The sequence below is a fragment of the Camelus dromedarius genome, chromosome 31, assembly GCF_036321535.1.
Source record: "Camelus dromedarius isolate mCamDro1 chromosome 31, mCamDro1.pat, whole genome shotgun sequence".
Classification (NCBI taxonomy): Eukaryota; Metazoa; Chordata; class Mammalia; order Artiodactyla; family Camelidae; genus Camelus; species Camelus dromedarius.
Genome location: NC_087466.1, coordinates 3,032,744 through 3,053,452, shown reverse-complemented (window position 1 = coordinate 3,053,452; position 20,709 = coordinate 3,032,744). Strand labels below are relative to the sequence as shown.

The following is a 20,709-nucleotide window of genomic DNA, read 5'->3' as shown; positions in this document are numbered from 1 at the left end:
AGGGACTGATGGGGCCCTGGAGGTGGCGCTGTGCCTGGGGAATACCTGGCCGGCACCAGGCGGCCTCCTACTTGCAGGTGCCTTGCAGGGAGGTGACCTGCCAGGGCCACCAAGTGTGCCCTCTGCAGAGCCAAGTCCTTGTGCTCCGGGCTCTCGTGTGCCTCCATGCACAGAGACCAGGGCAGGGGTCTCGGGGGTCCACCCTCAGCCCCTGCACACGTCCAGCCAGTCCTACTGGGCAGGGGAAGCTATAGCCAGACAGCCCTGGCTCAGGTCCCAGGGCCTCGCCTGCTAGGCTGGTCGCCTGACCTCCTGGGCCTCAGGGTGCCCGGCTGTGAAGAGGGACCACGTGTACACCCTGCTCAGCCACGCTGGGAGCTGGGGGTGAGGCTGTGGGGCCGCCAGCTTCGCCTCTGCTCCCTAGTGGACAGGACTGCCTCAGGAGCATCACCACTGTCCTCAGTGACCACCAGCCTACACTGGCCAAGTGTCTCAGTGCTTCTCAAGGTACCTGCAAATTCCTTCTCCAGCTGACCTTCCCACCCAGGGAGGCAGGTGAGTGATACTCCCAGATGAGGGTGCGGGGACCTGGCCAGGGCACGGGATGGAGGGGGACATACCTCTGCAAGCTCACTCAGTGTGTCCTCCAGCACCTTCACAGTGAGGATGAAGGCCCGCTGCGCCAGGACCTGGCGGTCAGCATCTCGCAGATACTTCCTGCAAGCACAAGGGATGACCAGAGAGGATGGCAGAGCGTCAGAGCCACACAGCACCACCGAGAACATCTGCTGGCCCCTCCACAGCCCACCTGCCCACCTGCCTGGGTCTGCTCCCCAGAATTCTACCCTGAGCCTCCTCCCTCCACACCCGGCACAGTGTCCTGGGCCCTCTGGCTGAGTGAAGAACCCTGGAGGCAGGGTGGGCAGGTCAGCCTCACTGAAGTCAGGGGTTCTGAGTTCTCTCCCACCAGCCTGTCTCTAGGGTGCCCCTGCCTGGCTGAGGACCCCCCAGTTCTGGGCACAGCACCAGTGAGTGAGATGGAGAAAAGGTGGGAGGTGCAGGCAGGGTGAGGGTGCTGGCAGCACAAGGCCTTACAGCCGGGCCGAGCAGGATGAAAGGAAGGGCTGGCTCATCCAGGGTCTCAACAGGGAAACCAAACCCAGAGGGGAGAGCCTGTGTCTGCCCGGGAGTGCAGGGCAGGGGCGGTGGTGTCTGGGTTCCAGACAGTGGGACAGAGAAGGCCCTGAGGAGAAGGGCTGGGCTGGGCTGGGCTGGGCTGGGCTCCTGCCAGCGTAGAAACAAACACCCAGGAGGCCGAGGCCGAGGCCAAGGGGCTCGGCCGGTGCGTGTGCTGGCACCCTGACCCCCAGCGGCTGCACTCACTTGCCCTGGTCTGGGGTCCGCTGCAGCATGGACGACACCTTCAGCAGGGTGCTGTGGTCCCGCAGCTGGGCCAGCACCTTGAGCAACAGCACGATGGAGCGGTTCATGTGCCAGGCAAAGCTGCCCGGCCGGTCGATCTCGTCCACGGGGATCCGCCAGATGCCCTGTGGGGTGGAGAAGGGTGCAAGAGGAGGGTCACTGCAACCGGAGACTGCCATGGTGCCGAGGGAGATGGGGTGCAGCTGCTGCCCCCACAAACAGGGCAAAGGATCCCTGCATGCTCTGCACCCTTCCCTTTGGAACAGCGGCAGGGCCCATGCTGACTTGATCAGGCCCCCAAGGGAAGTGTCTGATTAAAGGCCAGGCTGGGGGAAGCCAGGGCCTACGTCTCCAACAGGCGTGGACTTAGCATAGGACTGGGTCCCAGAGGGTCTGAAGGTGCCACTGCGAATCACGGCAGCCATGGCTGGCCAGACAGGCCCAGGTGTGGGCTCCGCCTACATGCATGCCCTCCAGCAGTGCCCAGAGAAGTGCCGGCTGGAAAGGAACTGCAGCTCCTGGGAATGCCTGGTTCCCTCAACCCACCTGTGTCCAGCACTCTGCTCTGGCCAAGACCCCCTCCACATTTCCTACCCTTCTAACTCCACTGTCTGACGGCTGACCTGGGGCAGGACAGGCTCTGGGGAGCCCCACCACGATCCCCCCAAGCCGTGCTTAGCCTGTCGCGGCACCAGGCACCTGCCCATCGCCAACTCCAAGGTCTGGTTCCCTGCAGCAACCCCACCCACTCTGGTCCAGTCAAGGTGTGGTGAAGCCCAGGATGGCCAAAGGGGTGAACAGAAGCCCAAACCTCTGAGCTGGGCAGAGGCCGCAGTGCTGGACACTAGGAGCCATGTCTCCAGGGCAGGCTCCCAGATGGGCCCCTGCAGCCGACACCCAGAGAAATTTCTGCCTAGGATGAACAGGGCTGTGAGCACCACTGCCTCCTTCATGTGAGGCCTAGGCAGTGCCCCTCCCAGGGCCCTGGTCCTGCGGAGGCTCAGTGACTTCACAGCGCCCACCTTGCTCCAGCAGAACCGGGAGGGAAGCCAGGGCACCTCCAGGACTGACCCATGGCCCCAGGCTAGGAGTGGCCTGACACTGAGAGCCACCGGAAATCTTACTGACACCAGGTGATGCCTCAGTGAAGACTTTCCGGACGACACCAAGTGGGTCTGCCTGCCACCCGTGCCCCACCTCGCCCCATCACATGCCGGCACCACCCACCTTCCCATCCCACCCTCTAGGACCGCCCTCCCCACCTTTCCTGCACCCCCTTTCCAATTCCCAGGACACTGCTCCCCACTGTACACTGATGGTTTGGTGGCATCAGTCACACAGTACTGGACATTCCCAAGCACGCTCATTGGTGGAAACAACTTGCTCATTGTGCGGGTAGGAAGCCAAGGCCTGGCGAGGGGCCACCTAGCCCCTCCCCACTGACAGCCCACTTTCCTGGGCCAGGCAAGGCCGCTGACCCCACGACAGGCTCAGCCCACATCACACATTTCACAGCTCAGTTTGGATCTCTTCACGTGACGGCTCCTTGTTAACCTGTTTCCTGTCCACATAGGTGCACACTGGTGTAACACTACACCACCTACTGCAGAAAGGATAGAGACCCAACAAATCAGGCAGCAGGTCCACAGAAGATCAGAAGGGACCCAGATACTAAGTCCTGGGAGATGCCTGGCCTGTGGGCACAGCTGGCCTGAGAGCACGGAGTCCCGGCGGCCGGCATGCAAGCCAACAACATGGCCTCCTCCGCAGCAGGTGGGCAGGACTTGGGCAGGGCTTTGCAGCCAGAGCCCCAGGACCATGTGATATGTCCTGCCCCCAAGGAGGAGGGGAAGGAGCCAAAGCACCCCGCCACTGCCCCTCGGGATAAATCGGGCCTCCCCGTGTGCCCCTGGAGAACTGTGAAGCCCCCGAGTGAACAGGTGCTGGGCACATGGCAGGAAGGGGCTCCACCTGCAGCAGCAGAGGCCCCCGCACCCACCCCAGAGGGCATGCGTGCAGACCTCAGGGATTGTAAGGCAGCGCAAGCCTGGCTGTGGGCAGCAGTGCATGAGAGGGAGACCTGCTAGGAGCAGATGGGGTGTGGGGATTGCGGTTGGAGGGGGCCAGCACTGGGGGGACCTGAAGGACTGGCCAAAGCAGGATCACAGCGGAGCAGGAGCCAGGGCAGCAGGCCGCCCAAGGAGGGTCTCTGGGACGAGCTCTCCTCGCAGGAGGGAGGCAGCACTGGTGCCAGGCGGGGCTGCGAGCACGACTCAGGCCCTGCCCAGTTGTGAGCTCCCCCCAGACGCCCCTCTCCCAGTCGGCAGTCACCAGCTTCATCCTGGCCGGGGTGATGCCTGCTTGGATGGCTGTGGGCAGTGGGGGGCATGCAGTGGCAGCCTCAGAGCAGTTAGAGACACCAGGACTGTGTCAGAGCTTGCCCGTGTGCCAAGCGGCTCATCCGGAGCGTCTCAGCCAACCCACCAGCCCACCGCAGCGGCCCTGGGCCCCGACCCCCCGGCCCACTACAGCGGCCCCGGGCTCCTGGTTGGCAGATGAGGTCACCGAGACAGACCGTATCCACCTGAATGATTCATGGAGCCCGGACTCCAGGTTGAGTGCTTGACACAAGTTACCAAACCCTCCCTGTAGCCTGTAGAGCCGGGCGCCCTTCTGCTGCTCTGGAGAAAACCGCACCCCACAGAGGGGTGGGCCTGAGAGGCCTGGGAGCTGGGGTCGGCCACTCTTGGAGATGTCCCTGAGGATGCTGAGGCTGGGTCAGTGGAGTGGCAGGGTGCTGCTGGGCCTGCCTGCACCCTGGCCCACGAACATGCCATCCACTTACAAGGGGGCTAGGAAACAGGGCGAGGCTGGGGCCTAGGCAGGAGGGCTGCGAGGCTTTGGCCTCTGGTCACTGCAATCTCAGCAGGTGACACCCCCACTGGCTAGAACACTGCTTCTGATGGCCAGGCCGACGCCAGGCTCAGGCCCACGGCTCACACTGTCTCCAGCACGCTGTGGCCGGGGCTCCTCTCCCCCTCGATTCCATCAGCACCTCCCTGATCACCTCAGGGTGGGCCAGAAGGACTACAGCTCCCTGCACACCAGGACTGCTGGTGCAGCCTCTTCATCCAGTTAGGGGCCAAGTCCGAGGCTGGTGGACGGAGGGCACAGATCCAAACACAGTTCTGGTTAGCACAGCCACCCCAACAGCCCTGTTCAGCCACAACTCAGGCCATTCTCCAGGGCACCCAAAGCCATTCCAAGGCTCCCACCCCACCTGTCACCTTCGTGGACCCCCTACTTTCAGTCAAGGCTCCTCCCGTCCAAGGGCACAGGCAAAGGCTCCCAGAAGAACAAGTGCCTGGAGAGGCCAGAGCAGGGGAGACGGCGGCACAGGAAGAGGCAGGGCCCAGTCAAGCCCTGCTCCGTCCCAGCCACGCTCAGACCCAGGCCAGCTTGTCTGGGAGCAGACGAGGCTCAGGCCACGGGGGCGGGTGGAGATTCAGATTTGTCCTGTGTCCACACCAGCAGGGGAAGTCAAGTGAAGCCAACCACCCCTCGTTCAGCAGAGGAGGAGACTGAGTCCAGACAACCTGCCCAAGGCTGCCCAGTGACCCTGGGGTGGGACCAGGACGCAGGGGGCAGACTCCTCGTCCCCAGGTCTCTGTGCCCTCCCTGAATGCTCACCAAAGAACAAGAAGTTGGCAACACGACCTGTGATTTACAGACAGAAAAACTGGGCACAGTGACACCCACTCTCTTCAGTCTTCAACCATGGCCTTGGAAGACCTGTGGACTCCCCCTCGCAGGGGCAGGCTGGGACTGGAAGGCCTGCGGCAAAAGGCAAAAGGATGGGAAGCCGGCGCCATCCGCTGGCACTAACAGCCTCAGAGGCTCCATGATCAAGTCCCTGGGGCCCTGCTGCAGAAGTGGCCTCCAGCCCAGTCTTCCCGGAATCCCGGCCCCCTCCCGCTGTCCCCCGCTGCCCCACCCACAGGGCTGCACATGGCCCCTTCCCCACTCCACTGTGACTGGGGCCACCAGCAGGGCTCAAACAGAAGCTAGGAGAAAGCAAGCACACCTGGGAACATCCAGAAAGGCCACGAAGGAGCTGGGCCTGGTGCCTTATGAAGGATGTGAGGTGGGAAAGGTGGTAAGGCCCACAGCACATGGAGGAGAGAAGGGAGGAGCAGGCGGCTGGGCAGATGATCCAAAGGGGCCTTCCCAGGCCCAGCCCAGCCTGATCAGGGGCTGCCCCGGGGTGGTATCAAGGGCTGACGTGCCTCTCAGGTCAGCAGCCAGGAGGAGCCGTGGGCTCTTGCTTCCTGGCCCTTCCAGCCCCTGAACAGAGCTAGCCTCGAGGGGAGGTGGAAGGGCCGTGACCTGTGAGATGAGAAAGTCCCAGGGAGCTCCTGGAGCCCTCAGGGAGAAAGAAAGCACACCCACAAGAGTCAGGCCCAGCAGAAAGAGGCATGGGCCCACCAGGCGAGCCTGCAGGCCCTCCAGAAAAGGAATGTTCCAGGTCAAGGCCACAAACCCTGGCCTCCAAGTCCCCTTGACCTCTGTGCAGCTCTCAGGCAGCTCTGAGTGAGTTCCCAGCACTGCATCTGGGCCAAAGCCTGGACAGGTTCTGGGGTCCGGGCCGTAGACGTAGTCCCTGCAGGCCCATGGGAGGCCCAACTCAGGAGCTGCTCCAGAGTGGCCTCTAGGTCGCCCAGGGAGGTCAGCAGGGCAATTTCTCAAGATAGCCAAGTACATCCTGGGGTCTAGAGAATCATGTAGATGGGCCAGGCACACTCCCAGAGGGGTTTGTGCTAGTGGAGAAGGCAGAAACAGGTGACCTCCAACCAGGGCGAGGGGCAGGGGAGAGGCTGGCAGGAGGAGGAAGGGGCTGAGAGAGTGAAGATTTGGGGCAGTGGGGTGCTCAGGGAAAGCCAGAGAGGAAGCCAAGAAGGAGCAGGAGCTGGAGGGGAGCCTCTGCCAAGGGAATGGGCAGCCCCGAGGGCCGGCCTCATCACCCAAGTGTCCTGAGTAGATAGCACAAAGCAGCATGAACTTTAATCTTACTTTTTAAATCAGTAACAGAGCACACATACTTTTTCACATCTTCAGAGACTCCCCCACCCCCATAGGAGTACCCTAACTTATCCAGTTTCCTTTGGATGAGTCTCTGGGTCTGAGTCTTTGGGAATGTTGGGAAGAATGCTGGCTGAACAGCCTTCCCCACAGAGCTTTTCTCCCTCTCCCCAGGATGGACCCCTCTACACTGAGGGAATCAGAGGGTGGGCTCGCAGCAGCAGGCACTGTCCTGGAGGCCAGGCCTGGGTGCCCAACCTCAGATGATGAAGAATGCTCCGTTTTCCCAGCTCTCCCAGCCCCTGCCGGTCCCACATCCACAGGTGACAGGTGAGCAGGGCTTCCCAACATCCTTGTTCACAGAGAACACCACGCCTTGAGCACCCGAGGGACAGCCCGCATCCCCAGCAGAGGGATTCCTGCAGCACCCCTGGCACGGGTGCAGTAGTGACTCAGCGCTCCAAGCTCGAGGGCGGGAGAGCCTGCTGGCATCCTACTCCCAGGAGCAGCGGGCTTGGGGCCGGAGAGGAGGCAAGCAGAGGGCCAGCTGTCGCGGGTGGCTGGAGCTGGGGAGTGCGAGGGAGCCCCTCAGCAGGGAGGGAGGTTGGGGCAGGAGGTTAACGGCATTTTCCCCAGAGAAGCATAAAACCTTTCAGTTTCCAGGACAGCCTCAGTGTTGCAGCCCAACCCCAGGTTGAGCAACGAATAGATCAGTATCTGGGCTTTTAAGGCCCTGAGGTCAGGAGCAGCCTTGGGAGAATACCAGCGCTCTCCACAGTCTTGGGGAGACACCTGTCACCTGTAAACCCATGCAAACCTCCTAAGCAGCAAGACCACTTGGAGACAGGTAGGGGGATGTGTGGGACTGCACTTATGGTGCCTGAGTCCCCGGGGCCAAGGATGCTCACAGGGTGCCCTCTCAGCTTCTCCAACACATGACCCCATGACACCTCTGCCAGAGACACTAGTTCCAGAGCACACAGCCAGCAGGAGGCTGAGATGACAGCAGAACTCAGCCTACCTTGCTCTTTCTGCTCCACCCCACCTGCCCCCAAGTAAGGGGAGCATCACAGACAGAGCCAGGCCAGCAGGGAATCACCTCTCCCACTGCTGGCCCAGACGGCTAGGTCTCCTCCAGGAACTTCCCTGGTAGAGCCCTGAGTCCTTTGGGGCCAGGCCCGAGTTTCCAGGTGGCCAGCTTCCCATCTTCCTGGTGCCCTGCAGAGTTGAGGGCCTTGCCCTCCCACAGCAATAGGAACCACCATCCTGCTCCAGGTCTTAGGTTAAGGGTGCACCAAGGGCGGGATCGGGTGAACACCCTGGGGGCAGGAAGTCCTGTAGCTTCCCCTGTAAACTCTGCGCCTCTCTGGTGGCAGGGTTGTACAGAAGCCACCAGGGGCGCCCTTGCCTTCCCCCCACCAGCTTAGGTCCAAGCTGGGCTGCGGAGGGCAAGGGATTCCCGCGCCATCCACAGGTAATGAGTCCCCAGTGCAGGAAGGGGCCGGGGAAGCCTGCAATTTGCCTGCCTCTGGCGCCCGCCGGCCCGTTTTCCAGCCTTTTCTGCCAAATGAGAAGTCGCACATGGGGTCCCCAGAACTGCCAGGCTGTCCGTCCCCTCCCCCTCCAGGGAAAGGCAGAAAGGACGAACAACTAAGTGTGTAGAGGCAGCCCACCCGACAACTCCACCGCGGCCCCGCCCGCGCCGAGCCCCTCTGTCCCCTCCCTAACACTCTGCGGTGGGGCAAAGTGCTGGCCCAGCTCAGGGCTCCGAGCAGGCCCCGCGCGCGCAAAGCCCCGGCACCATCTTCCCGCCCCCGCACCGCAGCTATTTATAGCTGGGGAAGCACCGCGCGGGGCGCCGCTGCCCACCCCCGGCCCGCTCACCATCACCGGGAGCGGCCGGTTCAGCTCCGGGTCGGGTCCGCGCCGCCCGCCGCGAAGTTGCTGGGTCGGCGCGGTGAGCGGCTTTCGCTTTCGCGCGGCCGGCGCAGCACACACCCCCGCGCGCCCACTTGCGGCCCCGGCTGGGTCGGCTGGGCTCACCCGGGGCTCGCTGGCTGGCTTGTCCCCCGGGCCGCCGCCCACCCCCTCACGCCGCCCCGGCCCGCCCGCCGCCCACCTGGCGCTGTGCGGGGCGCCGGCCGTGGGCAGGGGGCGCCTCGGCCCCGCCGCCAGCGACTTCCTCCGCAGCGGCGCCCGGGAAACCGCGGCCCGCGGGCTTCCTGCTGCGCCAGGCGGGCCAGGAGCCGGGTGGGGGGCGTCCGCCCGAGGCGGCCCCGAGGACTGAGCCAAAGCTCCGGAGGGCGGAGAGCCGAGCGGGGAGAGGGAAGAAACGGTGGCGGCCCCGGACAAGTTCCTACCCGCCGGCCCCGCCGTGGCATCGGTGCAGCGGAGCTAGGGCGGGCGCCGGGCCATGGCGCGGAGGCTCGCTTGCTCGCGGCGGGCCGGGGCGGGGCGGCAGGGCCGGACGGGGCGCGGGCGCTCGCTCGCTGCTCGGCCTGGAAGCCGGCCCAGCAGCACAACTGACTTTGCCGGCCAATCCTCGCGGGTTCCGGGCCGGCGCGGCGGTGATACCGGGGGCACAGCCCTCTCCGCGAGACTGTGGGACCGGGCATCCCAGACACAGCAGGTTAGGGGCGGCCGGGAGTGCGGAGGGACCAGCGATAAGAGGCCAGCACCACACCAGGCTGGGCTGCCGTCCTCACCCTGCACGGGGTACCTCTGTGAACGGTCCCCTGGAGTTGTGCCCTGAGGGCCCTGTGCCAGGCAGAAGTGTGGGTGCGGGGGGCACTCAGCCAAATAGAGCTGTCCTCACTGCTCCGGTGGGGCTGTGGGGGCTGGAGTGAAGAGGAGGGCAGGACACAGAGCCCAGTGTCCCCGAGTGGGCTTTCCAACTGGGAGGGGCCTTGTTTTCCATTGGGCTGTGAGGCCCAGCAAGCAGAGGGCACTGGGCAGAGGGGTGGGAGCGGCAGGGCTGGGCAGAAGCCAGGTAGGCGCAGGATCCGTCCAGCCTCTGCATCTGGCAGGGGACGATGCCCATTCTAAGACAAGGATGCCCCCAACAGTGCCTTCCTCTCTGGTTTGCTGTGGTGCAGGTGGCCCTGGAATTGTCCACCTACTCCTAGAAGCTTCTGCCCCAGCTGAGAGGCCAAGCAAAGGCAGGGCTGGATGGAGACACGCTGCCCCCAGCCCTGGCCAGGCACCATGCCCCCACAGTCACTTCTCTCTCACACCTCAGCACCACGAGCGCCTGGCTCTGTCCTCCTTCCTCACACACCCAGCAGCCTCAGAGCCACCTGGCCCCTATCCTGGTGACACCTGACCTAATGACATCTCCCCAAGCCAGGTGGTTTCCACCTTTCTACCCAGGTTCCTGCACCAGCTTTCCCAGACTTGCCACGTGCCCCTACCCCTTCAGCCAGGGAGATGTCACACTCTCTGCCTGCCCTCCTTCCTGGGGACACCAGGGCAGTGTCTCACACTCCCTGGAGGACCACACCTGGATTCCCAGAGGTCACGTAGGGAGGCAGCCACCTCGAGGCTGTGCCCATTGAGGGCTAGGTCTTAGGCAAGGGGTTCTCAAGCCACATGTCCTTAAGTCATAATAGTCACCTACTGTCCATACTGAGTCATCATGACACCCACACGTGGAAACAGGCTCAGAGTGACATGGCAGTAAGTCCAGTGTGGCCAAGACGACCCCCAGGCCTGGCCGGCTCCAGAGAGGGTAGGGACACTCCCCCACCGGCTGTCCCCAGGGCTGGAGCAGACCCAGGACGCTTGTGCCCTGCACAGCTCACAGCCTCCCTTCATACCTCATCCTCTTCCTGTGAGGTCAAGTCAGACCCAGGGAGGCTGAGGACACATGCTCATCACACCTAGGCCAGGAAGGAACGATCTGCGTTGTGTGTGGATCCCTGGAAACCATACGGTGCGCACCAAGGCCTGGGGTGGGTGTGGGTGGCCCGGGGTGGGTGAGGGGAGCTCAGGGGTTCGGGGAGAGGTGCCCTGGGTGAACGCTGGCTCCTGGCACCACAAGATGCCCTGCACTTGAGCCGTTTGTGCTAGCCTCTCCAGAGTTGAGACAGGCACCATCTCCAGCCAACATGCCACCAAACAGGGAGGTGAAGACTCCTCCCTGAACCTCAGGGGTATGTGCTTCTTTGCACAAGAGCCGCCCCTTGGAGCTTCTAATGAGCGCGCTGTGATGCGGGGGACTGGTGGGCCTGCCTACTCCAGAGCCTGCAGAACTTCTGGGGCCTGAAAGAATCTTGTGCCCTATGCAGCACCCTATGCAGGAGAGTCTGTGGGTCCTAGAAGCCCACAAAGCACTTGGTCTTGCAGGACACAGGCCCCGGACTGCTACCTGGAAGAAACAGTCACTCAGCCACCTCAGGCTACCCCTGAGCACAGTGCCACCCTTGGGGCCACCCCACGGCCAGCAGGAGCCCCATGACCAGGGAGGTGCTGGCTGTTCTGGGTTCATCCTGGGGGTGGGGGTGTCCCTGGCCACCTGCCTGGGCACTAAAGGGTGTGCTCCTGTTCCTGGAGTCACTCTTGTCACTGGCCAAGTCACAGCAAGTGCCGGGGGACTGCCTGAGCCCGGGCATGCTCCCGGGAGGAGGACGGATATAGTGGTGGGTACTCAGCCTGGGGCCCAGCATCTAAGCAGCCCCTCACCCTCAGGGCAGGACGAATCTCCCACTATCAGGGTGCACCCTCCACCCCACTGCCTCTCCAAGGGACACGCAACCTTAAACCTCCCAGAGCAAATGTCAACAATCCATCCTAAGAGGAAAACAAACTCAGGGCATCACCTAATCACCACGAGGGCTGCCCCTGTTCATCCTCTGCACCGCAGCCACTTCTGAGATGCAGAGTGCCTGCTGCTCTAAGGATGACACACGTGCACCCTCCTGGTGGCTGCAGAGATGGAGCTGAGAGCTGGCCATCTGGGGGCCCAGGGACAGTTGCCGAAGCCAGATGGAGCCAGAGAAGGTGAGGCCAGACAGCCATGGCCTTGTCTGTGTGGGCACTCCTGGCAGGGGCAGTGGGGGTGAGGAGGAGGGGGCCGGAGGCTAAGTCCAGACTATCTTGAGATATTGGTGTCAAGTGAGGGGCAACAGAAGACAAACAGTGGCCTTGAGGAAGAGGCTCATATACGTTCATGAGGGGAAGGAAGACTCCAAGGCCAAGAGGCACGTGGTGGACCTGGGAGAGGAAGCCAGCCTGATGGATGAACGTGTGCAATACTCCAAGCCCGTGCCCGGGGCGGCTAGCAGACAGCTTGGGGCAGCTCACACTGGTTGGCAGCACAGCTCCCTGAGCAGCCACAGCCCTCCTTGGAAACATGCACCTGGTCTTTGGCTCACGCGCTGGTGAGGGTGAGCCTGCCACAGGCCCGCATCCCCGGCGAAGTGGGCTCCCAGTCCTGCAAAGCCAAGGCCCTGACCCAGAGGTGGCTGCTGCCCAAGGTGCTACCCGCTGAGATGCTGGGGGGCGGGGTGGGGGAACCACGTGGCCCTCGCAGCCACCTCTTCTCAAGACCTGAGCCCACGCAGACCTGCAGGTTGCTCCTGGTTCCTCCTGCCGGCAGTTACCCCAGCACCCTCCATCCCCATTCTAACCCCAGTCTTCCCCAGGCTGGGTCCAGTGCTGCCTTTCAGGTAGCAAGGATGCTTTTTGGAGTCAACAGTCCAAATTCTTGGAGGTTGAAGTTGCCAGCTGGTCTGGAGGCACAGGCTTCCCTGCTGTGGACACTGGCTCTGTGCGCCACGTGCCCGGACAACCTCTCTGCCGAGAGCATGCCAGTCAGAGATGGCTGGGCCTCAGTCCCACGCCACCCAGCTTCCTTCTGGTGCACAGACCCAGCCACAGGCCCGCTACGTTCTCCCTGGAGCCTTGCCTGGGCTCTGAAGCTGCAAAGTGTCTCTGACGTCACTGAGTCCAGCTGCTCTGCCTATCTGACCCACGAGCGAGGACACGGGCAGGGAACAGGGAAATGACCTGCCCAGGGAAACACAGAAGGCTGAGTGCCAGGACCCCATCCCTGGGTCTGGGGCCACGTCTGCTGCAGCAGCTGTGCCCATGCCACGCTCAGCTCCATGGGGACGAGCACATGAGCCCCTGGTGTGCACGCATCCCCACCAGGGCCTGAGCCAGAGGGCCTGCCTTGGCCCCAGTACCATGAGGCGGAGCCGGGGTCTTGGTCGCGGATGCCAATGGGCAGACACTGACACGGCTGTGGCCCGAATCGGCCTGGCTCACCCGCACTTCCAGCACAGCTCAGGGCTCAGAAGCAGAGCTGGCCACTGAGGGAGAGAAACGAGGGTGAGGTGGGGGAAGAAGTGGCCAGTGTCTAGGGTGCATGCTGATGGACAGCGAGCTCCCCATATCAGGGGAGCGGGGAACAGAGGGGAAACGGGTGAGGGGCCTGGGCAATCAGGGTTGGCCAGTGGGCCCATGTGGAGGGCGGGCAAGGGCTCAGTGTGTGCAGTGGGGCTGCTCTATGCAGCCTCCGTGTAAAGAGGGATTGCATGGGCCTGGGGAAGGGGCACGGTGGAGAGAAGCCAGCAGACTCTGAGGCCTCGGGCTGATCTGGGACTCAGGGTGTGGCCAGGAACAGGAGCACACCCTTTAGTGCCCAGAGAGCCTCCTTGGAGCAAGAGGATGATAACCCTGGCTCCTGCGAGTCCGTCCCATGTCAGGGTGGAAGTGAGAGCCGCTGCCCAGGCTTCTAGAATAGCCCACGCTTTGGAGGGCTGCTGAGCTGCTACCGTTTCATCTCAGGAGGGGAGCCCGCATCCTAGAAAAGCCGTGTCTGACGTGCACGCTGAGAAAACTAGGACAGCCCGTCCATCGTCTGACCCCTGGTCCCCAACGAACGGCCTGTCTGGGCCTCCAAGAGGGCTGCTGAGTGCGTGGGGCAAGGCTGAGGCCACAAGTGGGGCAGTGGCCTTGGCCTGTGCCAGATGTCTTACCTGGATGACCTGCACAGGATCCTCGTGCAGGGAGGGGCCGAGCTGAAGCGGCAGCAGTGACCAGGCACTGATCACAAAAGAGAGCCGACATCCCAGAAGCTGGCACCTGCACGGGCCTTCGGGTCCCGAGGTGGCTCACACCCGCCGCGGCTCACGCCCACCGCCTCCTCCAGACCCTTCAAACCTCATGTAGATCATAAGGGGAACGAACTTGTCCAGGCTCGTCCTGCAGAGCAGGGCTGAGCGCCTAATCTGCAGAGGTGCCCCCAAACCAGAAGAACAGATTCTGGTGTGACCAGAAGCCACAACCCCAGCACAGCACCCTTCCCTCCTCTAGAGCCACATGCAGCATCTGCTAAGGCCCCGGGGCCTCCCACTGTACTGTGGGAACAGGACAAAGACTGCCCCTAGGAGGGGGGCCACCATTCAGAGCTCACCACACCTGTGGGACACTCCTGCTGGCCGGCAGCGGAACTTCCAAAGGCCTAAGTTTGCACGCAGCCCACACTGCACCGTGTGTCTGGTCACCCCGTGGCCAGAGCTCACCCTCCCCCACATGCCCCTCTGGCTCTTCTCAGTCCACCTGTGCACTCCGGAATCTCTCCAGGCACCTTCTTCAGGTCCACCCTCCAAGCTGCACAACCCTCACCACAGCATTCTGCCCTGGAACCCTGCGGTGGTCCCACCTAGGCAGGACAGAGGCAGCCTGCTGACTGTGGATGCAGGTGGCCCTATGGATGGCATGATCTGCCCTCTCCAGGATCCAGGGCTGCCTGCATCCAGCCCAGTGCTGACCCACACACCCCACTGTTCTCCTGTGCTCCTCCCTCCTGGAACACCTTTGCCCCTGTCTATCCAATAGCCTTGCCAACCCCAAGGTCAGTCCAGGTCACTAGGAGTGTTCCTGATCACCTACCTCCTTCCTCCTGCTGCGGCTGGTCAACACTCCTCTCTTGCACCATTAGCACCCAGAGACTCACCCAGGGTGCCGGGGTGCTGCTCACACCCAGCCTGACGAGGAGGTGAAGCTGGGGAGAGGGATCCTGCAGGTTCAGGGCCCTCCCTCTAAGGGCTCACTGTGCCACTGGGAAGGGCCTGGGTCTGAGCTGAGCATGGCCTGGAGCCTGGGGCTCCCCAGCCCTCCTCTGAGGGCTACCAAGTGGGTTCCTCTCTGGAAATAAAGCCCAGTGCTGAGCCAAGGGGGCCGGGGAGGCCTCCCCCACAGCCCAGAGCTGACCCTCGCTCGTACTTTCTGAGCAAATCTGTCAATGTCCCCATGTAGGGGACAGGGTCTGGGAGTCTGTGCCACAGCTGATGATAGTCTGAGGTCGCTGGGAAAGGTCCACGTGCCCTGGCACATCCTAATTTTAGACTTCTTACACACATTTAGAGGTCAGCTTTCCCAAATTTATGTTTTTAATCAACTAAACTACTGCATGTCCTTCAAGGGCCTTCCCAGTTGGCCCTTATCCACCTCACCTCCTCCCCAGTGACCCTCATCACCCTTGTGCTCTCATCCACAAACTCCCCCGCCCCGCTCCCTCGTCCTCCTGCAAGGGTCCTGACCCTCTCATACAATGGCCCGGGGCACACAGCAGTAATGGTCTTCCCCGATCCTCGATAAAACCCCCTGAAGTAGGTCTGGTCAGTCCCACTTTGCAGAAGAAACTGAATGTTACCAACACTGACCAGCTTACCCAGAGCCATCAGCTAGGGTTTAGGAGGGACAAGCATGGCGCAGGGCCCAGGCTGGCGGGAAAGCAGAGCAAAGCTGTGGGCGGCCCACGTGTGTGAGGCCTGGGCCTGCGCCTGCGAGGGAGTCCTTGCTCCGCCCTCCCCTGGCGCTCAGGGGCCACAGCCTGTCACCATGGAAACCAGGCAGGGGCTCCTGGAGCCCGCAGCTCTGGTTTGGATTTCAAACCCAATGCCGCTCTCTCAGGAGCAACTTGTCAAACTTTCCAAATAGGAAATGTGGAAAGAAAAGAGAAAAATTTCCAGTTTGAAGCCACCCTAGAAAGATGGCCTGGTCTCTGAGCCTGGGAAGCCTTGTCTGGGTCAGCAGAGCGGTGGCAGTGCAGAGAACCCACAGCCTCCCTGGGCTCCTGCCCCTCCTTCCAGGGAGCTGGCGGTGGGGTATGTGGCTGGGCAGGTGGGCCCACCCTTCCTGTCTCTGCTGAGCGGCTGCCCGTTCGTGTTTGCTGGTGGGTGTGTGAGAAACGGTTCTTTGGAAAAAGGGCTGGAAAACCACTGACCTCATCCAGCTGTCCCACCCTTGGAGATGGGGAAACTGAGGTCAGAAGGGGCAAGGACCAGGAAGTCAACAGCAGGGCAGGGTCACCAGGCCCAGAGCAGGTCCCCAAAGGATCTGCAGGTCAGCCCAACGTGGACCCCAGGCTGTGGCCCCGAGTCCTGCCACGCTCCGGGCCTCCTGCTGTCCACAAGCCCCAGCCACACATACAGAGGGTCCTGGAGCAAAGCCCCACACAGGGCAACCCTGCTATTATGCACAGCAAAGGAAGGGAGCCCTCGGGCCAGAGTGTGACCTTCAACCCTGGGGCTCGAGGGCACTCAGGGCCCCAGAGAACCTCAGGTGGCCCCGGGCTCACGAGAACCCCCCCCCCCCCCCCCCCCCCCCGCCGACAAGCAACCCCAGGCAGCCTGGCCGTGTGAGACACTCCCGAACTGGAGCAAGCGCAGTGGTCGCGTCTGGGCCATGTCCTGAACACCAGGCTGCTCCCTGGGCCTCAGGTGCGTGGCTCGTGGCCACCTCGACACAGTTGGGATCAGAGGGCCCTTGAGTGCCAGGTGCTGGGCACTCACATCCCCACCTCACAGACAATGAGACTGCGTCTGTGTGGGGACCCGGCACCCTGGCTCAGCCAGAGGCACCAGGCCTCCAGGGCATCCTAGCAGGAAGCAGAGAGCTCTGGCTCAGCCCCCAGCCTACCACTCCCTGGCTTGGTGGCTCAGGGCTTGGTGGCTCAAGGCCTCACCTCGAAACACTGTAACGTGACGCCCTTCTCTCTCCCCTGCCAAGCTTGGATGTGGCCAGCTCATCGAGGCCAGGCAAACAGGAAGACACCAGGCACCATGGCCATGCGGGGTGGGCCCTAGCCTCCAATACTGCCAGGCTGGGCGCAGTGTGTGTGTGGGCAGGTGGTGGGCAGGGGGCTCGGAGAGGCACTCCAGCTCTGATCCTCACAGGCTGCGTAATGCTGGCCTCTGCTCGCTCATCGCTCATCATGAGGTGGGAATACAGGGCCGTGGGGAGGAGGAAATGGGAGCGTCGGGGAGGCGTCTGCCACCCCCGAGATCCTCTGCGCCCCAGGGAAGCCAGCGGGGGGACCTCCATCCACTCGGCAGAGGCCCACTCACTGACATTCTTTCCCACCTCAGCTTAGGAGCCAGGCCACGTCCACCACCCTCCCACAGGCCAGAGCCACGGGGAGGGCCTGCGTGGGGAGGGAGCCCCAGTGCTCTGAGGACAAAGCAGAGACCCGGCACAGAGGTCTCTGGAGCCCCTCTTCCTCTCGGCCCTGGGATGGGCCCCCGCAGCCCCTGCCCGGCCGGTCCTGCAGCCTCAGCTGACACAGGCCTCCTGTAGCCCTCCCCCCACGCTCCCAGCCATCCCTGGTCTGGGCCTGCCCTGCTCCACTGCCCAAAGGCTCATGAGGGCCCCACACCTCCTCCCGGAAGTGCAGCCCCTGCTGCCCTCAGCATCAGGTGCTGCCCCTCCAGGGATAGAGGTCGGAGCTCCACCCAGGCTGAGCCGCTCACATGCCTCAGAAAGATGCAGCAGGGTCGCCTACTCCAGGAACAAGCCTTTGAGCAAAGAAGGCGACACTGGAAACATCCTCCTCTCAGGAAAGTTACACAGCAAGCTCTGGACTGGGGCTGTTCTGGACACGGATGCAGACAGTGCAGTCCTCTGGGCTGGCCAGAAACTGGCGTGGAGGCGCCTGCAGGATGTGGGCCAGGGCTAGTCCTGCTATGCAGGTCACCTGGCAAGGACCGGCACAGCGGGGTGGCAAATGCTAAGGGCTGATGTACACTGCCTTCCTCTGCCCGAGCATCCCAGCACAGCCTCCATGGGGCCACCCCAGGACACAGAGCTGCCTCCGTGGGCCAGGCCAGATGCATGTGGGGAGGACGTCGAGAGGCTGCTTATGTCACGTTCTATCTGTGAATGCTAGCTCTGAACAGGGGAGCTTGGCCTGGGCAGGGGTTTAAGACTGCTGTGGTCCTGTCAGGCCAGAGGCCTGGGCATCCCATGGCCTTGTCCCTGCCTGGTCCCCACAGACAGAGGGGCCTGGCTGGGGACAGAATGGCCTTCACACCTGCTCTAGGCTGAGCCTAGCCCAGTAGGCCGGAAGCTGAGAAGTCCCACGAAGCTTGCAGGGCCCAGGACACAGGAAGGAAGGAGAGTCAGAGCTAAGCAAAGAAGCCACAAGTTTGCTAACCTTTTAAAGACTTAAAAACTGGGCCTTTTTCCCCCAGAGAACTTGAAGTGATTCTTTTGTTTACTCTGCTTTTGCAACCGGCCCAGAGATCATCTCAACAACGCTAAAAATAGCACCAAGGCAGCAATTCCTACTACTAAGCAGCCAAGCCCAGGAGCTCGTTTTTCCCCAATTTAAACTCTCCCCTTCTTTCTTGCTCTCTAATTCCCACCATCGCAACTGGGCTTCCTTTAACCTGACGTCAGGGCAGTAACCCGCCACAGTCCCCTCCATCGAGGGCGAGGCCGGGAAGAGAGGCCCGGATGGGGCAGCTGTTGGTGACAACAAATCCCAGACAATTTCTTCCCGGCGTCAGTCAACGTCAGCGCGTGGAGCTGAGCCTCTCTTGGGGAAATGGTGGGCTGAGGGGCCGTGGGCCTCTGGGGCATACTGGCGCCCCACTCGAGCACAGACGCAGGTCCGCACGCGGGGCAGGCGCATGGGATGGTGGGCCTGGTGTGCCAGAGCAGGGCTGAGCTGCAGGCCAGGCTCCCCGGCCCACCTCTGCCTGTGCCCACACACTCCCCGTCCTTCCAGCCCCGCCTGGGTCCCAGCTCAGGCACCCACTTGCCATGTGGCTAAGTCTCGGTTTCCTCATCTATAACGCAGCAAAGATGGTATCCACAGAAGTCAAGAGCGGTGTGTGCAGCGGTGCCCGGAGGCATGGCAGGTCGGCTGGCCCCTCCCGCCCATCCTCCACCCCAGCCCCTCTGCCCTGTGAGAAAGCCTACATTCCAGGCAGGGCCCAGCGGTGTCCAGCAGCTGCCTCTGTGTGCCCGCAGCCCCCACTGGCCCCCACAGGGCTCCTGCTGCCTCCTCTGCTCAGAAGCCCAGCCCTGCTCTGTGGTGCAGGCACCTCCCATGTCACCTCCTCCACCTTCTCAGCCTCCTGCTCACGGGACCTCTGGTCACTCCTGTGGAGGGAGGTGGTTTATTCAGGCCTGGCGGTCTCAAAGAGCACGTGTGCAAAAGTGACTGCAACAGTGAGGCAGGCAGGCTGACACCTGCCAGAGGAGGCAGCCTAGGGCAGGGCTGGAGGGCCTAAAGAAGCCGGTGTGAGCTTGGGAAGGCTGGACTGTGCAGTGATGCTGTGCATGGAAGAGCCTGGGAGGGGACCCCAGAAGGGACGCCCAAGCAGCATGTTTTAAAAGGCTGAGGAAGGCACTGAGGGAGGCCGGAGCATGGAGGGACTTACCCGTGGCTTCAACAGACCTGCCTCGTTCCCACGTCCCCACACTCCTTCCCCATCTACCCAGCTCCACCAGACCCACTGCAAGCTCAAACTCAGGCCGTGGCCGCTGCCTGCCCGCACAGCCGGGGAAGCAGGCACAGTGCTGGCTGGGCCTGTACTCCCTTCACAGTGGCTGGAAACTGGGTTGAAACAAGAAAAAAGCCCTGCCTGCTAAAATCAGTGAACATTTTGGGGAGGGAGGCAGGGCCACCTCTGGCTTGGTTACTGTGGGAACAATTAAAAAATGTTTTTTTGATGGAGGTACTAGGGATTGAACCCAGGACCTCGTGCATGCTAAGCAGGCGTTCTACCACTTGAACTATTCTCCACCCCCAGGAACTGTTTCTGAATCAACTACAAAGGGGAGAGAAGCTCGCCAGACATCGGCCCTGTTCCAGCCTCCACGGGCCCCGGAGGTGCACACACCCGCACAGGAAGCCGTGAAGCTTCCAGGCATATGGAGATGAGCCCCTGGCCTCTGTGGTGACCTCAGCGCCTGCTTTGCAGGCCTCCTCTGCCCAGGGAGCCCCAACTCCGCTTCACTGCCTCCCACCCAGGCCTCGTGCCCGCCCTGGGCTCCCCGCTCCCTGCACTGTCGTCCTGAGGAGCAACCTCTGAGTCACGCGGCCACATGCCAACTGCCTGTAGCTCTCCAGGGCTCAGGCCAGGCTGGCCAGGGCAGGGAGGGCCACAAGACCTCAACCAGCGATGTCCAACAACTCCAACTTTGTTCTGGCAAAGGCCAGACTGCTCTGCCTGTTGGGAGAGGGCGGGGTGATGGGGCCTTCAGCCGGGGCTGTGTCCTGCCCTGGTCACGAGCCCGGCCCAGGATCCAGCCTGCTTGGCACACAGCCCACAGACGGGGTTTCCACAGCAGATGAAGGGGTGGGTGGGAGCCGTTCCCTTAGTCGAGTTGTGGACGGCGGGGCTGGAGATGCGCCAAGTTCATTCCTCTCCCTCAGACGCGCGTCCAGCAGCACAGCTGGGCCGCTATGTGCCACGTCTCTACTGCGGGGCCCAGGCCACCACCCCCTTCTGCATTCAACCCTCTGCCTGGCCCCTCATGCTCCCTGCAAAGGCTTGGACAGCACTGCCTCAGGCATGGAGCAGCCCTGAGGTGCCCCCAAGGCTACTCTAGCCCCTGCCTCCCTCTGCCCTACCCCATCGGCTGAGCAGCACCCACAGCCCACCAGACTCCTTGAGGGTCCTCGTCTCTCCCTCTGCCCCGCAGCATCCTACAGAGGCCTGAGGGGAGGGACGAGCACGCAGGGCTCCACCGCAAGCTGGCAAGTGTCCCGCAGCAGGACCCACAGCAGCCAGCACTGGCGGACCAGAGGACACCCCTGGAGACCACTGTCAGGGGGACGATCCCCAGACATACAGCACAGATGCGTGGGAGTGCCCGCCCGCAGACCCCAGACCGCACACCATGCAGCACCGGGCAGCTGCAAAGGGCCGCGGTCTGCACCTCTCACAGGAAATGTCTCCAAGACTTAGC

General features: G+C 62.8%; 1 protein-coding gene across 5 annotated transcripts in view; it reads right to left on the bottom strand.

Moving 5' to 3' along the window:
* The window catches only part of CABIN1 (calcineurin binding protein 1), a 92,797-nt gene that overhangs the window by 7,585 nt on the left and 64,503 nt on the right, over positions 1-20,709 (bottom strand). For all 5 annotated transcript variants that reach the window (XM_064481028.1, XM_064481031.1, XM_064481029.1 and 2 more), the window contains 2 exons: positions 1,384-1,547; positions 621-717 (listed from right to left, as the gene is read on the bottom strand). In XM_064481028.1, the coding sequence (XP_064337098.1) occupies positions 621-717; positions 1,384-1,547 (261 nt within the window). The remainder of the gene's footprint in view (positions 1-620; positions 718-1,383; positions 1,548-20,709) is intronic.